This window comes from Abramis brama (genome assembly GCF_963993115.1).
Source record: "Abramis brama genome assembly, chromosome: 6".
In the NCBI taxonomy this organism is placed as follows: Eukaryota; Metazoa; Chordata; class Actinopteri; order Cypriniformes; family Leuciscidae; genus Abramis; species Abramis brama.
In genome coordinates, this window is record NC_139968.1 from 41,853,098 (window position 1) to 41,874,694 (window position 21,597).

At 36.5% G+C, this 21,597-nt stretch overlaps 2 protein-coding genes across 3 annotated transcripts in view; both read left to right on the forward strand.

Moving 5' to 3' along the window:
* The window catches only part of zfr2 (zinc finger RNA binding protein 2), a 29,610-nt gene extending 12,887 nt beyond the window's left edge, over positions 1-16,723 (forward strand). Inside the window, exons 8-19 of the mRNA XM_084117322.1 lie at positions 439-587; positions 3,901-4,020; positions 4,179-4,324; positions 5,425-5,551; positions 7,397-7,599; positions 9,294-9,462; positions 10,883-11,030; positions 12,396-12,481; positions 14,402-14,497; positions 14,584-14,695; positions 15,825-15,922; positions 16,000-16,723. Coding sequence (XP_083973448.1) covers positions 439-587; positions 3,901-4,020; positions 4,179-4,324; positions 5,425-5,551; positions 7,397-7,599; positions 9,294-9,462; positions 10,883-11,030; positions 12,396-12,481; positions 14,402-14,497; positions 14,584-14,695; positions 15,825-15,922; positions 16,000-16,173 — 1,628 coding nt within the window. The 3' untranslated portion in view covers positions 16,174-16,723. The remainder of the gene's footprint in view (positions 1-438; positions 588-3,900; positions 4,021-4,178; positions 4,325-5,424; positions 5,552-7,396; positions 7,600-9,293; positions 9,463-10,882; positions 11,031-12,395; positions 12,482-14,401; positions 14,498-14,583; positions 14,696-15,824; positions 15,923-15,999) is intronic.
* A 985-nt stretch (positions 16,724-17,708) lies between these two features.
* matk (megakaryocyte-associated tyrosine kinase) overlaps positions 17,709-21,597 on the forward strand; it is a 12,998-nt gene continuing 9,109 nt past the window's right edge. The window contains exons 1-5 of one of the 2 annotated variants that reach the window (XM_084117323.1): positions 17,709-17,826; positions 18,504-18,570; positions 18,653-18,766; positions 20,107-20,222; positions 20,353-20,572. In XM_084117323.1, the coding sequence (XP_083973449.1) occupies positions 18,562-18,570; positions 18,653-18,766; positions 20,107-20,222; positions 20,353-20,572 (459 nt within the window). In that variant the 5' untranslated portion in view covers positions 17,709-17,826; positions 18,504-18,561. The remainder of the gene's footprint in view (positions 17,827-18,503; positions 18,571-18,652; positions 18,767-20,106; positions 20,223-20,352; positions 20,573-21,597) is intronic. The other variant, XM_084117324.1, reaches the window with a different exon arrangement.

Genomic DNA, 21,597 nt, shown 5'->3' on the forward strand with positions numbered 1-21,597 from the left:
ACAACGGTGTTCAAAGTGCAAGTTTTTGAAATTGATACCGTTATTGTCTCTGTCTAAACTACAAAAGCTCAAATTTGTAAAAACGGTGACGTCATGTGCATTACATGTCCAGTCTATAATCTTTTCAAAGTGACATCGCCACCTACTGGCCTGACAGCAGAATACAGCTTTTTTTTTTTTTTTATCGTTTTCACCAAAAATGAAAGGAAACGCAAAGGAAACACTTTTCTGTTTTTAGTACATCGTTGTCATGTAAACGTACCCTGATTCAATGTTTTACTTGCTGTTTCTTTGTAATTAATGTGAAATTTACTAGCAATTTCTGAGTGAAATTTGGTAAACAAACATTTATTTTCCCCCAGTGTATGAACAGCCACGTTGCAGAAACATAAATTAAGTAAATTAGAAATAAATCCCCCAAAATCCATTTGTCTTCAGGCAGTCGAGCCTCCACAGCTGCTCCGGTGAAGATGGAGGAGGTGAAGCCGCCCGCGGTGAAGACGGACCCTTCGAGTGATGATGAGGACGGTGACGGAGCAGGAGCTCAAGGAGACATTCAGCCTGTGGGACACGATTATGTAGAAGAGGTGAGACCGTTCAGTCAAACTCTCAGATATTTCACCGGTTACATATAGTTTAAGGGTGTGAAAGTTCACACATGGCAGGTTTGGTTCAATTAACACGAACTCTGGTGGAATTGATCTTGTTAGTGCGGTTCTTTTGAAGAAGTGCAAAAGAACCAAACAAACAGAACTAGACCCACATTTTCAGCTTAAAAAACCAAAAACAGGAAGTGATGTCACGAGATGGGATCCTAAAAAGGACCGAATGCTCAAGCGTACCTGGTTTTTCTCATCATAGGCCCTGCCCTAAATGATACTTCATATGCACTTGTGGTCTTGTGGACTTACAACAGTGGCCGTGTGCGCGTGTCCGTTAAGGCGGGCAAAAACATCGTTTTTTTTTTTGATGGTCAATTTTGAGATTTTGGGCTATTTGTCTTCAATAACATGTCTTCTTTCAGACTTGTGATGAATTAAAGTCCGAAATACACATTTAGGTCTTTATTTTACTACACTTTTTCTGTTTGCGTCTGTAGATTTCTCATAAATTCAACAAAAGTTGGCGTTCTTAATCAACATGCTGCTCCGCGATCGCTGTCTGCTCCCTGTCATCACATACACCGTTAGAAAGCTCTCTCTCTCCTGTACAATGCTGTCAGATCCAAATATGGTAATTTCCTTTTTATCAGCAACCAATTGTGAAAGTAAAAGGGCTGAATGCGCAATCTCATTGGCTGATGATAAATCTTTAAAGCCTGTTTTCTCAAAATGACTTTTCTCTCATACTCCAAGTCTGAAATCTCCACTTCAGTAGCACCTATATACACCAAACTTTGCAATCTTGTACCTAGTTATATTATGAAGACATTTACAGAGGGATGTGTAAATATATTATTCCTAGCCTGATTTATATAACATTTTATTCCAAAAAACATAGCGAAAATCATTTTTTAAGGCTATTTACAGGATAACAAAAGTAGATATCCATAAATCCCTCTGTATTTTTTTCCCCATCTAATATGTGAACACAATGAAAAAATAATTTTTAACCTGGCTTTACCCAATACGCAGATTTATATATGCATTATATAAAATATATGCAAATTAGCGCATATTTAATTAGATATTGCCTAATTTGCATATTTAAACATTAAATTACAGGAAACTCGTCTTAATGTAAGTAATCAACTGGGAAAGCTTCATGGTGATATCTGCTAGTTAAACATTTTACCCTATTCACCTGTAGTGTCTCGCCCTTAAGTCCATGAGACCGTAGCGTGTCCCATTTCAGAAGGGTGCTCGCAACTTCTAGTCAAAGCGGCATTACGCCACAATAGTGTGGATTCGGAGAAAGATTGCAAAGGCTCATGGTTATGACAGGGCCATAGTCACGATGTAGCAACATATCTTAGTTTGTAACTGAGGATTTCCTGCGACTGTTTTGACTCCTTTACACATTTTTATAACAGAGTTTGTTCATACTAGGTCCTTAAAGGGACACTCCACCCATTTGCATTAAGCTTTGCATTGTTAGAAACCCAGTCATACTATTGAATGGTCGTGCAACACTCTCTCATTTTCCCCTGAGACGGGAGAAATCCGTTATTTACCTCTTACACTTCCTCCCACAATGACGCAAAAATCGTCATTTTGCGTCATTGTCGGAGGAAGTGTAAGAGGGGGGGATTTCTGTTGAGACTACAGACACTCGTTCCTCATCTTTCCCAGGGGGCGGGACCCGCTCACGCTACAGACCTATTACAGATCAGTGGGTGGGACTTTACTCTCTGAAACTGAAAGCAATATCCTCCATCTTGTTTGAAGCTAAGCTAACAGGCGCTGTGGAGACAGATGTGAAGTTATGACAATAGCGGAGGAGAGTGCTCAATATGATATAGAGGAAGAGGATTTCGGAAGTCTGATGCTTGAATCAGGTGTTTGTGGCTACCTTTACAAGCCGCATTATAGCGAAGAGCAGCCGAGGCAGAAGACCTGCCTGCCGCGGACGAGGAGCCCGGACTGGTTCGAGTTAGGGCGGACTGGTGGCGCCGGTGATCTCACTATGCAACTACGAACCGCTACGAACACAGAGATAGAGTCCGTCTGCGGCAAAGAATTCCAACGATGACAATTTCTCCTGGACGAAATCTCTGAATCAGACGAGGACACGGACGTTTGTGTTGTGAACTATCCTAGTTTCGCACCGCATATGTTCTGACTGAACATCCCGGTACCATGCAATAATTCACCTTTTCGAAAGAAATACAAACGAGGAGTAATGCACTAATGAGTTCGCCAACTAACTAGACATTTTGTGTGAAATGAATTTCAAGCTCTGGTGGTAGCTAGCCTTGTAGACGGAAGAGTGATTTCTCTAAGGCAGATATGCGCTTTCTGGATTAGTGGGAGTGGCTTGCGGAGCTGTGCAATGTGGTGCATTGTGGGAGTTGTTGTCTTTCATTCAAATGCGTCCTGAAGTTATTTTTTGTCTTTCCTCGGTCACGAAGGCACCAAATTCAAAATTTATTTTACATTTCGACTACATATATGACCCACTTTCAATAAAAAACAATGTTCAAATGGGTGGAATGCCCCTTTAAAGTGCTTGAATTAGATTTTTTTTATTATTATTATTATTGAAGTCCTTGAAAACAGACATATTTATGAATAAGTACTTGAAAAGTGCTTGAATTATTGAAAGACAATATACATGTATACATATACATATGAAATTAGTGTTTTTTTTGTTTTTTTGATAAAACAAATACAATCTTTTCACACAAAATTAATGCTGCAGCCCATCTGATATAGATATTGAGCCATTTCACATGGCTGTCAGCGTGATATTGCTCAAATATTTCCAAGTGTATGATACAAACTTGAAAAGTCCTTGAAAGTCCTGGAATTTAATTTTACAGCATCTGTACAAACAATAATCTCTTCATGAGTTCTCCGCTGGTAAAAATGCCATCATATGTACAAGAGCATTTTAGTCTAGAACAGTCTTGCATTGTTTTGGATGTTCAGTCACAAATTATATCAAATAAATGTTACGGTTTGGTGTTAAAAATGGCAGTGTGAACGCTTAAGCGAACCAGAACTAAATGTATCATTTTCTTTTTTGGTTCGGACCAAAAGAACCAAGTGAACCGAACTACAAGTGTGAACACACCCTAAATGAATCAGTCGAATTGGTTCGCAAATCAGATTTATTAGCAAATCAGTCTGGATCAAAAGTGTTTCCTCTAGTAAATGTGTGTGATGCATAAGGCTAACTGGATATTTGTTCATCTGTTGAGGGCTTTAAGTCTTTGAATCATGCGTTTTCCCTCCTCAGGTTCGAAATGACGACGGTAAGGTGATTCGCTTCCACTGTAAACTGTGTGAATGCAGTTTCAACGATCCCAACGCTAAAGACATGCACCTGAAAGGACGGAGACACCGGCTGCAGTACAAGGTAACACATCATGACATGCATGCCACAATAACTATATGCCTGTCACCGAGTAATGTCATGAGCTACAAATGAATAATAAGACTGATATCAGTGCAAAAATTGCTGCACATATCAGGGTTGCAGTTATTGACCAGTTTCTTCCCCTTATGATTTTTTAGAAAAAAGTGAACCCTGACCTTCCTGTGGAGATCAAGCCCAGCAATCGAGCGCGGAAGCTTCTGGAAGTCAAGCTGCGTAAACAGAAGCAGAAGTCTGTGCTGAAGAGACAGCAAGAGGACGAGCAGCGCTGGCACATGGAGATGAGGTCATCCTCCGCTTTCCCGCCATTTCTGACCGTTTACTGCACATTTCAAAGGCCTTTTCACTGCAAGGCAGAATATTTAGCATGGAAAAAATAAATCATATCAATTACTTCAATCAGAGCCCAAAACATACTGTTGTTTATTAAGCATTTTTTTATGTTATGTGTTATCAGTTTGTGAAAAGGGTCCATAATTTTGGTGCAGAAACTTTAAATATTTTTTAGTTTTCACAACTTTTGATCAAATATGCATCAAGAGTAATTAATCATTTTTATATTCAGGGCACTCTGGAAAAAAATGCTGGTATACATTTTCATATCATTTTTGCAAATGTTATACATGATATTAATATAATTATTAATACAAAATAATAATTTTCACATATTTTTTGAACATTGAAACATTTATTGCTCATTTCTGAAGGCCTTTTCATTTTTTGTTTTTAAATTTTAAGCATGAAAATTATTAAAATACAAAAAAAGATGCATCTCAAATAACTCCTTCAATCAGAGTCTGAAAAATGCTTTATTCGTCAGTTTTTATCAAATTTTTTTTTTTTGGAATAATTTTGGTGCAAAAAATTTGGAATCTTTGATATTTTCACAACTTTGTATCAAATATGATACAAGTCACTTTGAATAATTAATCTATATAATTTATATTCAGCATGATATGTAAAAAATACACATATATATATAATTAAATGTATTATTATTTTAGGCATGAAATGCATTCAAATACAAAAAAATGCATCTCAAATAAGAGTCTGAAACACTTTATGATCATCATCATCAGTTTTATCCAAGCATTTTTTGTTTGAATAATTTTGGTGCAAAAAATCTTTGTATTAGATATGCACCAAACATGATTTAAGTCACTTTGAATAACAATTCATAATTTTTATATTCAAGGCAATCTGAAAAAAATGTCTTTATACCTCCAAACATTGTACATACAATAACTACAATTCAGCAGTCTTTAAATAATTTGTGTAATACCGTTTGCAAATATTATGCTGTAAATAATATCTGTATAATAACTTAATTTTGGTGTTGCTTATGCCAGCATGATTATATCCTGATTTCTCGGTGTGGTCCAGCAGGAGGTACGAGGAGGACATGTACTGGAGGAGGATGGAGGAGGAGCAGTTATACTGGGGGGATCAGAGGCGCAGGATGGCTCCGCCCCCTCTGATGGGCCGGCCCAACATGCCGGTGCCGCCCCTACTGGTCAGTAAACGCATTGACCTCAATCAAGGTCATTCTCAGATAGGACATTTCTCAGACAGACCAAAACTGATGCTAGAAGATAGCTAAAGGATTAGTTCACTTCAGAATTTAAATGTTCCTGATAATTTTCTCACCCCCACGTCATCCAAGATGTTCATGTCTTTCTTTCTTCTGTCGAAAAGAAATGAAGGTTTTTGAGGAAAACGTTCCAGGATTTTTCTCCATATAGTGACTTCAATGGGGTCCAACGGGTTGAAGGTCCAAATGTGAGTTTCAGTGCAGCTTCAAAGTCCCGACACGATCCAGCCGAGGAATAAGAGTCTTATCATATTTATATACTTTTTAACCACAAATGCTCGTCTTGCACTAGCTCTGTGATGCACCACGCATTGCGTAATCACGTTGAAAGGTCAAGCGTGACGTTGGTGGAGATAACACCTAGTGTTTACAAAGCAAACGCTAAGCTAAGTCAATGCCCTTTACAAAAAAAAAAATGTGTGTATATATATATATATATATATATATATATATATATATATATATATATATATATATATATATATATTAGGGCTGGGAATCGATTAAAAAAAAAAAACTAATTAATTGCACAATTTGCTGTAATTAATTGCAATTAATTGTGTTTCCCCCAAGCTTGTAATCATCAATATTTAAACTTAGAATCACCTAATTAAACAACACAGGAAAAAAAAAGGAACAGAAAATAGCCCTATATTAAAATATTAAACGTCAATATATCAATATATTATTCTTTTTTCAATAATCAATCAAAATAATCAATTTAACAGATTATTATTATTATTATTATCATTTTAGGTCATTTTACCATTGTTGCCCAGCATGACTATACCAGTTCAGCAAACAGAAGTCTACAGAGAAATTTCACGTTATTTGAGTGGACTTTACTTTTCCAGTGCTCGGTACATGATTGGAGCGTTTGGGCCGTTAACGACAGAGCCGCTGACACACACACACGCACGGAACACAGAGCGCGGCGCACACACGGAGCGGAAAAGACCCGCTCATGAAAGCTGCGCGAGAATGAAACCTGATCGCCGAACACGGAGGGGCGGGACGGCATATTTCAGCCTTTTTAATAGCAGCCGCAACAGGAAATCATTAAAACGAGGCAAAAAAAAAAAAGTGCTGCGTTAATTGCGTTAATTATAATTTTTAACGCGTTAAACATTTCAAATTAATCGCAAAGATTAACGCGTTAATTCCCCCCAGCCCTAAAAAATAAATCGTCCGACATTGTTATTTTACCTTATATATATATATAAGGTAAAATAACAATGTCGGACGATTTAAAAAATAAATCGTCCGACATTGTTATTTTACCTTATATATATATATAAGGTAAAATAACAATGTCGGACGATTTATTTTTTTGCACAACTCTACATTTACGTCCGGTTACCGCCTGACCTTTCCAACATGATTACATAATGTGTGAAGTTGTGGATGTGTGAGACGAGCATTTGTGGTTAAAACTACTATATAATTGTTTAAATTTTTTTTTTAATGTCCGCTGGTTTGTCTAGATAAGACTCTTATTCCTCGGCTGGATCGTGTCGAGACTTTGAAGCTGCACTGAAACTCGCATTTGGACCTTCAACCCGTTGGACCCCACTGAAGTCACTATATAATGAGAAACATCCTGGAATGTTTTCCTCAAAAACCTTAATTTCTTTTCAACAGAAGAAAGAAAGACATGAACATCTTGGATGACGTGGGGGAGAGTAAATCTGGAGTGAACTACTCTTTTAAGTGTGTACTAGCTTTTATTAAACAGTAAACCGCAGCAATTCTCCCATTTTTCTTCAGCCCGTGCGACGGCCAGATTCGCCCGACGACCGGCACATCATGGCCAAACACTCGGCCATCTACCCCGTGGAGGAGGAGCTTCAGGCCGTCCAGCGAATCGTCTCGCATTCTGAGCGCGCTCTCAAACTGGTGTCTGATTCGCTGCTGGAGAAGGAGGAGTGTTCTGCGGACGACGACGCCAACGATGACGTGACGGACAAAAAGTGAGTACTTTTATTGGCTACCGGACTTTTTATACTGTTGAATTGAATATACTGATCATTCTCAATATTAAAGAACAGCAGAGTTCACACCACAGCTGTAACGATAACGATATAGAGAAACGATCTTTCAGAACGATTTTTTCCCCCAGCTGTTGAGCGATAAAACACTGACATCCAATCAGAATCCATTCTAATTTAAGAATTTTAAAATGGCAGACGACATTGCGGAAAAGTTAGTCACCGAGGTCTAGAAAAATCCACTGTTTGACAAGTCAAGAAAAAAGGACATGGAAAACAATCGTTCATACCCTCTGAATAAACGGTGAGAAGTATTACCTCAGGTGTCCAGCGCTCGTTTCCACAACATTGTCTTGCTTCCTTTGAAGTTGCAGTGAAAAAGACCAGGTGTTGTTTTTATTCCAATATATTGACTACTTCAGCTAAATTCACTGTTAGATTATTAGATTGATTACACAAGCTTCACTCAAAGCATAGCATGCAAACATGTTCAATGACGTTGCGCACACTTTGAAACCGCAGAGCGCGAGCTTAGAATAAACAGACATTGAAATGGCGCTATTTTAAGGATCTAAGCGCATGGTCTAAAGCGCATGGCGCAAGTGCACTTAGGGAATCCATGGGAATCTGAATCCACTTTTGCTAGTTTAATGATGGGAAAAATGGTTATGGTCTAAAAGGGTTGTCCCTATTCTCTTAATGAGTAATGGGTGTGTTTTGGGCGTAACGTACAATAAACCAACCAGAGTCTCATCTCCCATTCCCTTTAAAAGCCAGTTGTGCTCGTGCCATGGTGGATTCGCTTTTACACGGCGGGATTTGCAAGCGGAAAATCTAAACGCTTCTCCAGAGCGCAAACGGATCTGCTCGTGCGCGAGGTTCCCTGTGTGTGGAATAAGCAGAGTGTGTGTGTGTAATTTGTTAGTCAGAAAAATATTAGACTACCTTATTAAAAGTATTGCTTAAGTTAACAGACCTGTATGTGTGTGTGTGTTACGTGCAAGTGTATTTACTTTGTGTTGTTCATGGGGAAGATGTGTTTAATATCACTAGTGCAGTGTCCGTTCTCAGAGCTTATAAGCTCTGCCCGCGTGAGGTGCGCTGCTTACCGCTCGCGCTGTTCTGTAATTTATTAAAAGTTTATTAAATCTGAACGTGTCGCGTCTCGCGTGTCCATCTATATTGCACCAAATGCGACACTGCACTCCCTTGTGAAGTCGATTGGATGAACGGTTCTCGAAATAATCAAAATGCAAACGGACAGACAGACACACAGAGAATACTGCCTTTATTAGAGAGAAGAATATGTTCAGCCCCCTCTCTCCGAAGCTTCGAATGTTCGATGTTCATTACTACTGAAGCTTCGAAGCTCAAAAAATGGTATTTGGACCAGCCCTACTGAACACACACCTGGTTTTTAAACCCATGGGCGCACAAATGGGCGCAAATGTATTTGCTATTGAAACAACGTGGCGCAGGACGTGAAAATGATGATTGCGTCGGGCTGAAACTAGCAAAAAACACTCGCGTCGCGGCTGGTGCTGCATTGCACCGGGTGTGTGTGATAGGGCCCGTTATCTTTCATGGTGTGGACGCAAATATAGTTATCGTTATAGTGATCTTTATAGTTCTCGTTCTTGGTGTGAACGGGCCTTTCCGCTCTTCCTCTCGGGCAGGTCTGAGTCTCAGGCTCGTGTTCTCAAAGGAGTCATGCGTGTGGGAATCCTGGCTAAAGGTCTCCTCCTGCGCGGCGACCGCAACGTGCAGCTCATCCTGCTAGCGGCCAAGAAACCCACCGTCACTCTCCTGAGAACCGTCGCCGAGCAGCTGCCCAAACAACTAGCGGTAAGACTGTCTTCTTTTTGCTTGCATTGAGATGCATGTAAAAGAAATGTTTATGTCGAAGCCACTGAAAATCATTATTGATCTGTTAATACTCATATCTTTGCACTTGTGATTTTATCACCTTGTTTCCCTTATTTTTGGCTGTATCATTGTGGAGATCACCCACACGAGAAGTCACATGATCACAGGTGTCATGACAGGTCTATTTATAAGTGACATGTAGAGTCTGTGGATGATGCTCAATTTCTTAAAGCTTGGTTGTGAATCTCACAAAGAAAAATGTTCAGGTCAAATTTCACAACAGAATCAGAAGGGAATTTTTTCTTTTGTTTAAACAGTGTAAATATTTATTATTAAAATATATTTTGCATAAAGCAGTTGAAGTATATTTTTAGTTTTTATTTGACAAGTAAACATTTTCCCTAAAATGTTGTTACTATGATTCCATCCACCTATTTTTGATGCGCATTTTGGGATACCGCATAAAAATACACAGCGTTTATTGCGCTTCGTCTGAGGCTGTGAGACTCAAGTCATTTATGATGGAGGAAAAAAGCCACAGTTTCTTCCCCGAATGCAGTAACTTTTTTTATTTTTTAACATTTTTATTACAGACATTTTGTGCCAATTTCCCAGAAAGTGATGATTTTGTTCTCTTGAACACAAGAGAAAATGTGTGAAGGAAAATGTTGATGGAAACTGTGCTTTTATTCTCTATTATTTTATCCGATATTCCAATTTTGCACGCACGTTAAATTCGCAAATTTTGATGGAAACATAGCTATTGATGCAGCAAAACATAAATATAATTAAATCATTACCGTAACATACAGATAATTGTCCTTTCCAGCATTTCTTCATTAAAATCAATTTTTATCTTTTTTAAAACCAGCACAAATCATTAATTATGTATGAATATGTTTTACAAATTAAATGTTGTTCACATTACAGTAATGAGATCGTTGTACATTGCGGTAATGACTAATTACGAGGGGAAAATGTGATAAATTTGGGCAACAAACCTTTCTGATCTTAAAAACATGCTTTAGTTACTTGCAGTATATAATTTCCCTTTTGATTTTAGGGATGAAATATGACCCAGACACATTTTGGATTGTTTATCATGTGATCCACTCATATATTATTAAAAAAAAAATACTGCAAATAAATGAGCTTTTTACTCTGCTGCTGCTTTTGTGGTCCGTGTATCTTTAACTGATCTTTAGTTCACTGCCTGGTTACGACACCTACAGAGAGAGACTGGGGCGTGTACTTCATTCACATTCACATCGCCATTTAACCAGTGCATTATGGGAATATATGGCTCCACTGGGACGATAAGGGACAAAACACAGAGCCCATTTACTCAGGCCCCCGCCGTCTCCTCTGTAGTAATGCAAAGTGTCCTTTTAACCGGCAGACCTTTTCTGAAGATCAGTATGAGGTGCAGGTACACCCTGAGGAAGCCAACATCGTCATTTTTTCAAGCAAGGAACCAAAAATGCAGGTCACCATCTCTCTTACCTCGCCAGTGATGCGCGAAGACCCCGTCCCCAACATGGAGAAAGGTTAGAGAACCCGTGCTTTCCCTCAGCAGCACTATATGTGTTCCCTTTGGTTTAAAGAAAACAAAACAAAACAAAAAAAAAAACAAGGATATTTCCATGCAGAAAAATTTCCATCAGTGAATTGGCCTTCCTGTTCATTTTTTTATTCCCCTTCCCCGCCTTCATTTTCTTTTCTTCTTTTCTTTCGGTGGAGTCCATTATTTGCCCTCGTTCGGTTTTGCGTTGCTTTCTGAAAGTGTTTTTTAAGGAATCAAAAACAGGATCTCTGACCTTTCTTTACCACTGTGGTGCAATATTGTACAAGTTGTGTTGTAAGACTTCAGGATGAGAGCGATATTTAGCTTTTCCATGCCAAGGTAAACAATGTGTTGGGAGTGACAATCGCATTTATTTTTTGCATGTGCGCGGAATTGTTGACATTTTCACACGATACGTCGTTTTTAACATTTTAAAACACTTCAAGAATGAAGTTGCTAACATTATTGTTAGTAACAACTTAGTTTTATTTATTTATTTATTTTATAAAGTATAAAATATTCGCCATACAATTGTATGTGAATTCAGTTGCAACTACCTCATTTTTTCTTTTATTATTTTTGTAAAAACAAGCTATTTTTCCATACAGTGATTCAGTTGTAAAATGCATTTGTCACTCCTGTAAATAAACTCTGTGGCCACTAATACACTGCAGTATTTTTGGACTGACTATGTATAAATGGTTTACAATAGTTTTACATAGTGAGCAACATTTTGGAGTTTCATGTCTGTAAATAAGACTAAATCTAACCTACAGTTTAACTCAATTGGTATATTCAACCGAACCGACGGAGAACGTGGATTTCATCATCCACCCTGTGGCTGTTTTAACAATTTGGTCCTCTCATCCTAAAGTTTTTGAACAGTGACCTCAAACAACCTCTGAAATTCCGACTTGTAACCTGAGGTCATTGTGAAGACATTTTATTTTGCTAACGATACTCTCAATTCTGTTTCTTTCAAACCACCAAACGGTTCTCTATATTTGTCCTGTTTGGGTTTGTTAATCATTCGCCCTCGACTGCATCAACAGACCCAAGCAATAATACTTTCCATCTACATCTTTTGCATAACATTGCAACAATTTTTTTAGGAACCTGGACGTGTTGGAAAAACCCTTGTATTGTGACATTTTGGTGGTGTCACTTTTTTTTGTTTTGATGTGTGTTGTAATGATCACATTAACACTACCTAGTTTGACAAATCGCCTACAAAACCTTTTGTTTTATTTACTTCACAATAATTTTATAACAAGATCTACTTACTTTTTATTATGATTACTAAAGTATTAAAGACAATTGATGACATTCCCTACGTGCGTCCTCACAGTGTCGGAGAAAGATCCTCCGGATGTCCTCAACAGGATCAAGTGCCTTGAGTATTTAGCGGCTCTGCGACATGCTAAATGGTTTCAGGTAAAAAAAAAATATATATATTTTTATTGTTTTAGGATAGATGTGAATTGCAGTTAATATTTTAGGGCTGTTCACATGTAATCAACCTTGCAATTAGTGTCGGAGAAACTCCTTTGAGTTTGCTACACTACAAACTACTCACACTAAACTTAAATTATAAAGTAGTTACATACAGACGTAATGTAAAAAAACTGAAAAAGTAATAGCTATTCTACTAGTTACTAGCAGAAACAGGGCTGCCAACTTTTGAGTTTAGCTTGGAGTGAGATTTTTTTTTCTTTTTTTTTCGGGGTTATGTAAAAACAAATATTGCATCACAATAAGTGTAATTGTGATTGTCAAAACATTTGGTAACTAAATAGAATTTTATGAAGTTTAGTGACAACATGTTACAATGTTTACATTGTACAATGACTGGTAGGATACAGTTTTTATTATTGCTTGACAAAAATTTCAAGATTTCAATTCCATTCTTGTGATTTGATTCCGATTTTGATTCAATATTGACTAATTTGGATACATGATTATTTTAAATTTTATTTTAAAAAAATAATCTCACCTAATGCTGTAAACATAGAGGGCCCAATCTGCTGGTATTATTAAATGTTAAAAATAACAAATTAAATATAATGCAGTTTTTGTTATAATAACAATTATTTAATGACATAAGTAAAAATATAATAAATATGTAATATAGTGCTCAACAAAATCTCCTCTCTTGCTATTTTTTCTATTCAATTAACATGGTCATTAAATGGCTTTCCTGAGGTAAATGTAACGTTATGTGACATAATTGTTCTCCTGCTGTTATATTGACCTCTTTCCGTGGTTGAAAAACACTAATTGGTCGATATTATGTATACTTTCGGTAAGTTGCACTGCATCTTTAAATAAAAAAAGTAACAGGTGATCGGTTCACGTGCACTTGAACTGAGGCGCTCAGCGATCTGTCACGTCACATTTACAAGCGCCAAACGTATTTTTTGTCTGAATTTCGTAATAAAATTGACGGAATCTAAGAGCTGAGAATTAGTTTAATATTAAAAGTACCTCTTTGCTCCGTAATTTTTCTGTGCGTGAGAAAATGGATGTGTGGCGTGAGAGCGTGTGAAAAGTGTCAATTGCGTGAGTCTCACGCTCAATGCGTGAGAGTTGGCAGCCCTGAGAAAGTAGCTAAATACAGTGAATTTAAGCTCCAGATTTACTTGATAGCTTAGATATGGCTATTGGGAAAGCTACACTTAGCCACTGAAATGCTACTGGCTTTAGCCTAAACCTGAAACATACTTTACGCTTCTATCAACGCAAGTTTGATTTCATTCGTAGTTGCGCTCCTACATGTGTCTGAACACAATTAGTAATGTATCGCTAGTGCATCTTACTCTTAGTACTGCAACAAATGTGTTTATTAGCGTAAACTTTCTTCTAAAGTCAGTTTTCTCTCTGAAGTCCACGACTGTCATGGTGGAAAACCAATTAGAAATTAACATCGTAATGCGTTACAAATTCTCGTTATTTCCACAAGGGGCGCTATAGTGTACGTTAGCTAAACTAGTTTTCTTCTAAAGCCAGTTTTCTCTCAGGTCAACTGTGTTCATAGCAGAACAATAATTTGAAGAAAATCTTGCAGGGCTAGTTAGTTAACGTAAGTTATAAGGTAATGTAAGTATAATAAGTTGATTGTCAACATGTTTGCTAACTAGTTACCTGAATAATAAGTAACCGTTAAGTATTTTCAATTGAACTGTTAGCTTACAAGTGTTTGCATACTTAAAGTATGTTCCTGACCTTTGACTCAGCAGTTGTTCAGAACAGTGTAATTGTATTAGCATTTTAGCATTAGCTCTTATGTTTATATTAACAACTGAAATGCCATTTTTAGCTATGATTATGTTGCGTATTAATGATTTTTGTCCACAGGCTCGGGCAAACGGTCTTCAATCTTGCGTCATCATTATTCGGGTTCTGCGGGACCTGTGTCAGCGTGTACCTTCCTGGGGCAAGATGCCCGACTGGGTCAGTTATCTTTGTTTGCTAACGGTGATTTTGGCTTCAGCTAATAATGGTCATAATAACTAATGTGTTGATTTTCTTTCGCGAAGGCTATGGAGCTGCTGGTGGAAAAAGCCATTAGCAGCGCAACCGGCCCCCTAGGTCCCGGAGAAGCTCTGAGGAGGGTCCTCGAATGCATCACCACTGGGATTCTCCTGCCTGGTAGGAGTTATTTTAGTAACATTTATATACTGTTGTAGTATTTATTAGAATTTTGAATTAGCTTTTATTTTTATATTTCCGTTTTCATAATTGTTTTCCTAAAAAATTCTGTTTACTATTTCTAAAATTTATATTTACCTTTTTATTCTATTACAGTTTTTAGTAATTTTAGTACTTTTAAATTTTACTTATTTCAGTTAGTTGTTAAGTCAACATTTCTAATTTTCGCTTAAATGTTCTAAGTTTACGTTTTTCATCTAATATTTATTTCATATAGAAGCCAAGGCAACATTTCTCATTTACGTTTTCTAAGTTTTAAGTTTTTCATCTAATATTGTTACATTTCTAATTTTCATTTAAGTTTTTCATCTAATATTTATTTCAGTTAGTTGCCAAGGCAACATTTCTAATTTTTGTTTACATTTTCTAAGTTTAAGTTTTTAATCTAATATTTATTTCAGGTAGTTGCCAAGGCAACATTTCTAATTTTTGTTTGTTTTTCATCTTATAATTAATTCAGTTAGGTGCCAAGGCAACGTTTCTAAGTTCTGTTTAAGTCTTTCATCTAATATGGTAACATTTCTAATTTTCATTTAAGTTTTTCATCTAATATTTATTTAAGTTAGTAGCCAAGGCAACATTTCTAATTTTCATTTGAGCTTTTAATGTTTTTCATATAATATTTATTTTGGTTTGTTGCCTAGGAAACATTTCTAATTGTTGTTTGTTTTCTAAGTTAATTTTTTTCATCTAATATTCATGTTGGTTAGTTGCCAAGGCAACATTTCCAATTTTCATTTAAGTTTTATACGTTTTTCATCTGATATTTATTTCTGTTAGTTGCCAAGGCGACATTTCTTGTTTTTGTTTAAGTTGTTCATTTAATATTTATTTCATTTAGTTGCCAAGGCAGCCTTTCAAATTTTTCGTTTGAAGTTTTATACGTTTTTCATTTGATATTTATTTTGGTTAGTTGCCAAGGCAACATTTCCAATTTTCGTTTGTTTTATACGTTTTTCATCTGATATTTATTTAATTTAGTTGCCAAGACAGCATTTCTAATTTTCGTTTAAGTTTTAAACGTTTTTCATCTAATATTTATTTCATTAAATGTCTCTCCAACCCTCAGATGGCCCAGGTCTTCAAGACCCCTGTGAGAAAGGTCAAACGGACTCTCTGGGAAGCATGTCGAAACAAGCTAGGGAAGACGTGACCGCTAGTGCACAGGTACTAAACGGGTGTGACTTGCCAAAGTTTCCATTCATTTCATTGTAGCTATTCTGAAAGCGATGTCTGTTTTTCAGCACGCACTGCGACTGCTGGCTTTCCGTCAGATCCATAAAGTTCTGGGCATGGGCTCCTTGCCGGCCTCCAAAGCTGCAGCTCGAAACCGCAAGAGGCGACGAGAGGGCAGCGACCCCGGGGAGGGAGAAACCGACGGAAAGAAGGATAAAAAAGATGATTCGAGCCGTCCTTGAGATGTCTGCGTAATCTTCTACGTCCTTTAAAATGTATAAATATCACTCAAAGGGGAAAAATAATACTTGATGGTTCCTTTTTTTCAAAAGGACAAGAAATGGAAAAAACAGTAGTTCCCCTTTTATGATGTAATACGTCGTTCTATTACATCTGAGCTGAAAATAGGCCGAAATGCTCATGAGGTTCAAATCGACATATAAAATAAACTGAGTTACTGAACGTCACATTAGCTCTATTAGGCACTTTCACATATTAATGGCACTTATTTAAAAGCTTTAATTATCTCGACACAGGCCAGTCTTTTTTATGTTTACATCAAATATATAGTGGGGCCTAAAAGTCTGAGAACACATTGAGATTTTTATTTTTCACACATTTCAACGTGGAAATAAACGCGTTTTATGATTTCGAAAAAATTTAAACAATCAGTGTAACAATATAAGAAATATTTCAGATTCTGCACTATTTCTCCGTAACTAATGAAATGAAGGCAAGTTAATAACATTGAATATGTAAACAAATGGTCAATTATGCAAATTGTTATAATTTAATAAAAAATATATTTCGGGGAGAAAATGTAAAAAGTCTCAGACTTTTGGATCCCACTGCATATAAAACAAAATATTTAGATATATTTATGAATATAAATCAGTTTTATTCTATATAATATTATTATAATGTATTATATAATAATATTATGTATGACGTGAATGCAAAGAAATTAGTTGTATCTTTAAAAAATTACGTTTTTAAAATAGGTAGTTAGTAGTATTCACTAATTAGCTGTTTAAAGCGACACGAATCAGCTTTGTGTGGTTGTTTATTAACCCGACACTGGATTTATACACGTTTAGGTATCAGATCTATAACCGCTTGAGGGCAAAGATAAATCACGCGGTGCACAAAAATATTCTTATTACTTCTCTGCTATCATTATTTTTATTTGCATACTGAATAATCGCTCATTTCACAGTGAGAAGCTGGCGTTTCGACAGGGTATCGAAACTGTTGTTCTCTAGCGAACGACGCGATTAGTTTCACGAGTCTGTGGTTCTTCACACGTGCCTGCGGTAAAGATTTAAAGTACTTGAAATGTGAACGAGGAGGGGAATTTACGGTTCTTCATATTGCAATATAATATAATGTAATACCTCTCTATTCTTAAGTTTTTTATACAAAAGAGTAAAGTCTAACGAGAGATGCGCACTAGGAAGATTGCTATTAGTACATTTAAATTGATTATTCATATCGCCTGAGTTATGTTCTGCCACCTGTTTTTATGTATAATGCAATCGATTCCCGGCATTTTTAAATGTTCCTGCTGAGTGTTTGTTCTCGTTTTGTAGGACTGTGAAAAATTATATTGTGATCTTTTATTTGGAATATCTGTGTAGTGCTGCTTAACTAAATAAACAGAAAATGATCGGACAAAACTGTGTCAGTGTCTGTTTTGGCCTGAGTTGAAGTCAGCTTTAGCTTTAGCTTTTTTTTTTTTTTTGCTTTATATGTATGGTCATAAATGGGGTGGAAAAACACGTCAGAGCTGCGATATCTGGAGGAAGTGAGCTTGTGTGTAATAAACCTCTGAGTGTGTAACCGTTCACATGGACTTAGACACAATAATCTTCCGCCATTCAAACCGAGTCCTGCTGGTGAGTGAAATGAAACATGAAACATTTAGGACATCATTTAAGTTGGTTTTAATTTCATGCTGCACTGTTACTGGATTTAGAAAGCTAGACTACTGTACCACTTGGCTATTAAGTGTTTCTGACGATGTTTTGATGAAATATATTGTGCATCTTCATTTTAACTACCTTTTGGCATTTTAAAGTTAAGTGGTCAATTCAGTTTAGGTATTTTTTATTTATTACATTTAAAAAAAAAATTGCAGCTAAGTGGTCTTGAAGTGTATATATGTGTGTGTGTGTGTGTGTGTGTGTGTGTGTGTGTGTGTGTGTATGGAAAATGGACTGCATTTATATAGCGCTTTCACAGACCTATGGCCACCAAAGAGTTTTTTTCAACCTTTTTTAATCGTATTTAATTCTTGTGTATTAAGGGGTTTTAAAATATGTTTTTTGGGCCATATTGATAACCTTTTAGCTTCTTTTTTTAAATGTGGTGTGAGAAATCTGGACTTTTTTTATATTTTGTATGTGTATTGATTTATTAACAAAAATCTTACTGTTGAGTTTTTTGGGCTTTTTTTCCACCATTTTTAATCACTTTTAGCAGTGACATTTTTTTTAATTAAATTTAAGTGTGTATCGAGTTTTGTAAATGAACTTTTTGCATTTCTTTGTTAATTTAACATCTTGATACACAGTCTTCTCGAACATCTTGAAGTTCTGACGAGCTGCTGATGTTCGGTACTCAGTAAACACATGGACATGGTAAGCGAGACTTCTTGTTAAGTGTTGGCCACGACACCTCGATGTTCTTCTCACACCTAACATCTTTAACTTCTTACTCTAGAAGAACTGGACGACAGGAACGCAGTGCGTCGCCAAAAAGGAGCACTGCAAACCTAAAGCGGGGGAAATACTGTATCATAAAGGCGACGTCTTGACTCTCGTGGGACCTGGAACGGTAAAACAAGCAACTTTTTTTCTAAAAACATTCTCCTATAAGAGTTTACCTTCACACTAAGAACGATGACAATAATAATCGTTCTAATTCTACAATTAACAGTTATAACACAGAGAAACTATATTGTTGGAATAACTTAAGATCGTTTTTTTTTTTTTTCATGAACGATAAAAACGGACGAGCGATTAAAGAGTGTGAAAGCAGCAGATAACAAAAGCACTTACGCTTAAAGGGGTGGTATGTCATTTTCACAAGATGTAAAATAAGTATCTGATGTCCCCAGAGTGTGTGTGTGTGTGTGTGTGTGTGTGTGTGTGTGTGTGTGTGTGAAGTTTTAGCTCAAAATACCCCATAGATATTTTTATATAGCATGTTAAAGTTGTCACTTTTTGAGGGTGAGCAAAAGGCAAAAACGCACCGTTTTTGTGTCTGTCCCTTTAAATGCAAATGAGCTGCTGCTCCCGGCACAGATGGCGGAGCTTCAACAGCTTATGTCCTGAAAATTTCAAAAACTTGTAGCTTTTTATGTTCAAACCAGAGTCAGCCAAAGATGGAGAGACTCAAGAAGTGCCAACATGTAGAATGCAACCGGATGTTCTGCAAACAGCAACATTACACACTAACTAAAGTTAGAAAAGTGAATTTATAATCAACCACTCTTTTAAAATAAACAATGTTTTCGTCTGTTGGTGTGGACGGACCTTAACTATAATTATACAGTTTTAATAATTGTTCTAATTCTATATGAATATGGGAGTCCACACCACAGCTATAACGATGACACTGAGGGATGATACTTTTGGAATCACTTTCAGAGTTTTTTTTTTTTTTTTTTTTTAGCTGATGAAGGATATAAACATTTACAGCCAATCAGAATCCACCTGACTTTAAAGAGCGTAAGCATTTAAGCTACAAGCGCGCTCTTAAAGGAACAGTTCACCCAAAAATGAAAGAAAAATATCCATATTATATTTTATAACATTTTAAATATGGATATTGTTCTAACAAAAACCCATCGCCTCGCTTCAGAAGGCCTTTATTAACCCACTCGAGTCCTATGGATTACTTTGCTTTTTTGGGCTTCAATCTCAGGCTCTATTCACTCCCATTATAAAGCTTGGAAGAGCCAGGATATTTTAATATAACTCTGATTGTGTTTGGCTGAAAGAAGAAAGTCATATACGGCTTTGAATGGCTTGAGGGTGATGGAAATATGGGATAATTTTCATTTTTCGGTGAACTATTCCTTTAATAATCAGAATGTTATTAACCATTGGTGTGGACAGTAATGGTCATCGTTCTTCGTGTGAACAGACGTTTTCATTAAAATATGTTTTCAGAGAAAAGGAGAATACAGAGCCAGACATAACACAACAGGAGAGGAAGGACTGGTCTCAGGTTCAAACCTCAGAGAACGACAAGCCCTCCGTATCGACCCAAAACTGAGCCTCATGCCGTAAGTGACCAACATCTGAATTACGAGGAACGAGTTTGTTGTTGTTACGCTACAGACAGAAAGGATGTGGTTGATGACAGCAGGGCTGAAAATAACCTGAAGTAAGGCCAGCTTCTCTGATGCTCCTCAGATGGTTTCACGGCAAGATATCAGGATCGCAAGCCGTAAGCAAACTCAAGCCCGCGGAAGACGGGCTTTTCCTGGTGCGCGAGTCGGTTCGGCACCCCGGAGACTTCGTGCTGTGTGTGTGCTTCAACGAGAAGGTCTTCCACTACCACGTCATCTTCCAGAACAACAAACTGTCCATCGACAACAAGGAGTTCTTCTACAACCTCATCGACATGATCGAGGTGCGTCAGGCCAGGCGGCTCTTTTTAGCCCGCGTTTCTTCATTTATCTCGGGTTGCAGTGACACATCCGTGCTGCTGGTGTCCTGTGGTTTTGAAGGGGAAACGGCAACTCTGACACTAGTTTGTGGTGATAGTCAGAAGACTTTTTGGGGACTTTTAAGGTGGCTGTGTGGTGTGGCCTATTTTTTTTACAGTCTATGGGTGTGACATACATTTTTGTTGTTTATTATTATATGGCCATTTTTTTTATATTTCAAACTCTTTTGTTTTGCCAGTTTTCACAATTTTTGTTCCCCTGTTTTTTGCTGTCAAGAACTTATAATTCATAAGTAATAATTAATATAATTAACAACTTATTATAATTTTATTTAATGTATTGAGGGTTTTTATTATTTTTGGGCTATTTTTGATCTGCTTTTAGCTGTTTTTAAAGTGGCTATAGGCTGTGACATTATTATTATTATTATTATTTTATTCATGTGTATTCATCATTTGAAATTGTTTGTTTAGGCTTTTTTTCACATGTCATATTGAGTTTTTTTTTTTTTTTTTTTTTTTTGTCATTTACACCATTTATTTCCACCTTTTCGTTTTTCTGCAGTCACATAAACATGCAATATGAACAAATTAGTATTTTATATGTGCATTTTATTTTTTTTATTGTGGCAATTTATGATCACCTTAGTCATTTTTTTGTCTTATTTTTATTTCATGCGTATTTGTTTTTTCTATACATTTTTGGGATGTTTTTCACTTTCACATTTCATATTAAGTTTTTTTTTACCATTTTTAATCACCTTTTGTGGTGCAACAAATTATTATTATATAATACAATAGTCAACATTTGAAGTAGATAAAAAAAAGTTCATGAAAGGTGTCCCAAGACAAGAACAACGGTTATTGTTGTAATTCATGTATAACTTTGATGAAAAATTTTGATCCACTTCAAAAAAAAAAAAAAGCCCATTTTTACTGTTTTATTATTTACATTTTTACTGTTAATTTTACATTTATTTTATTTATTT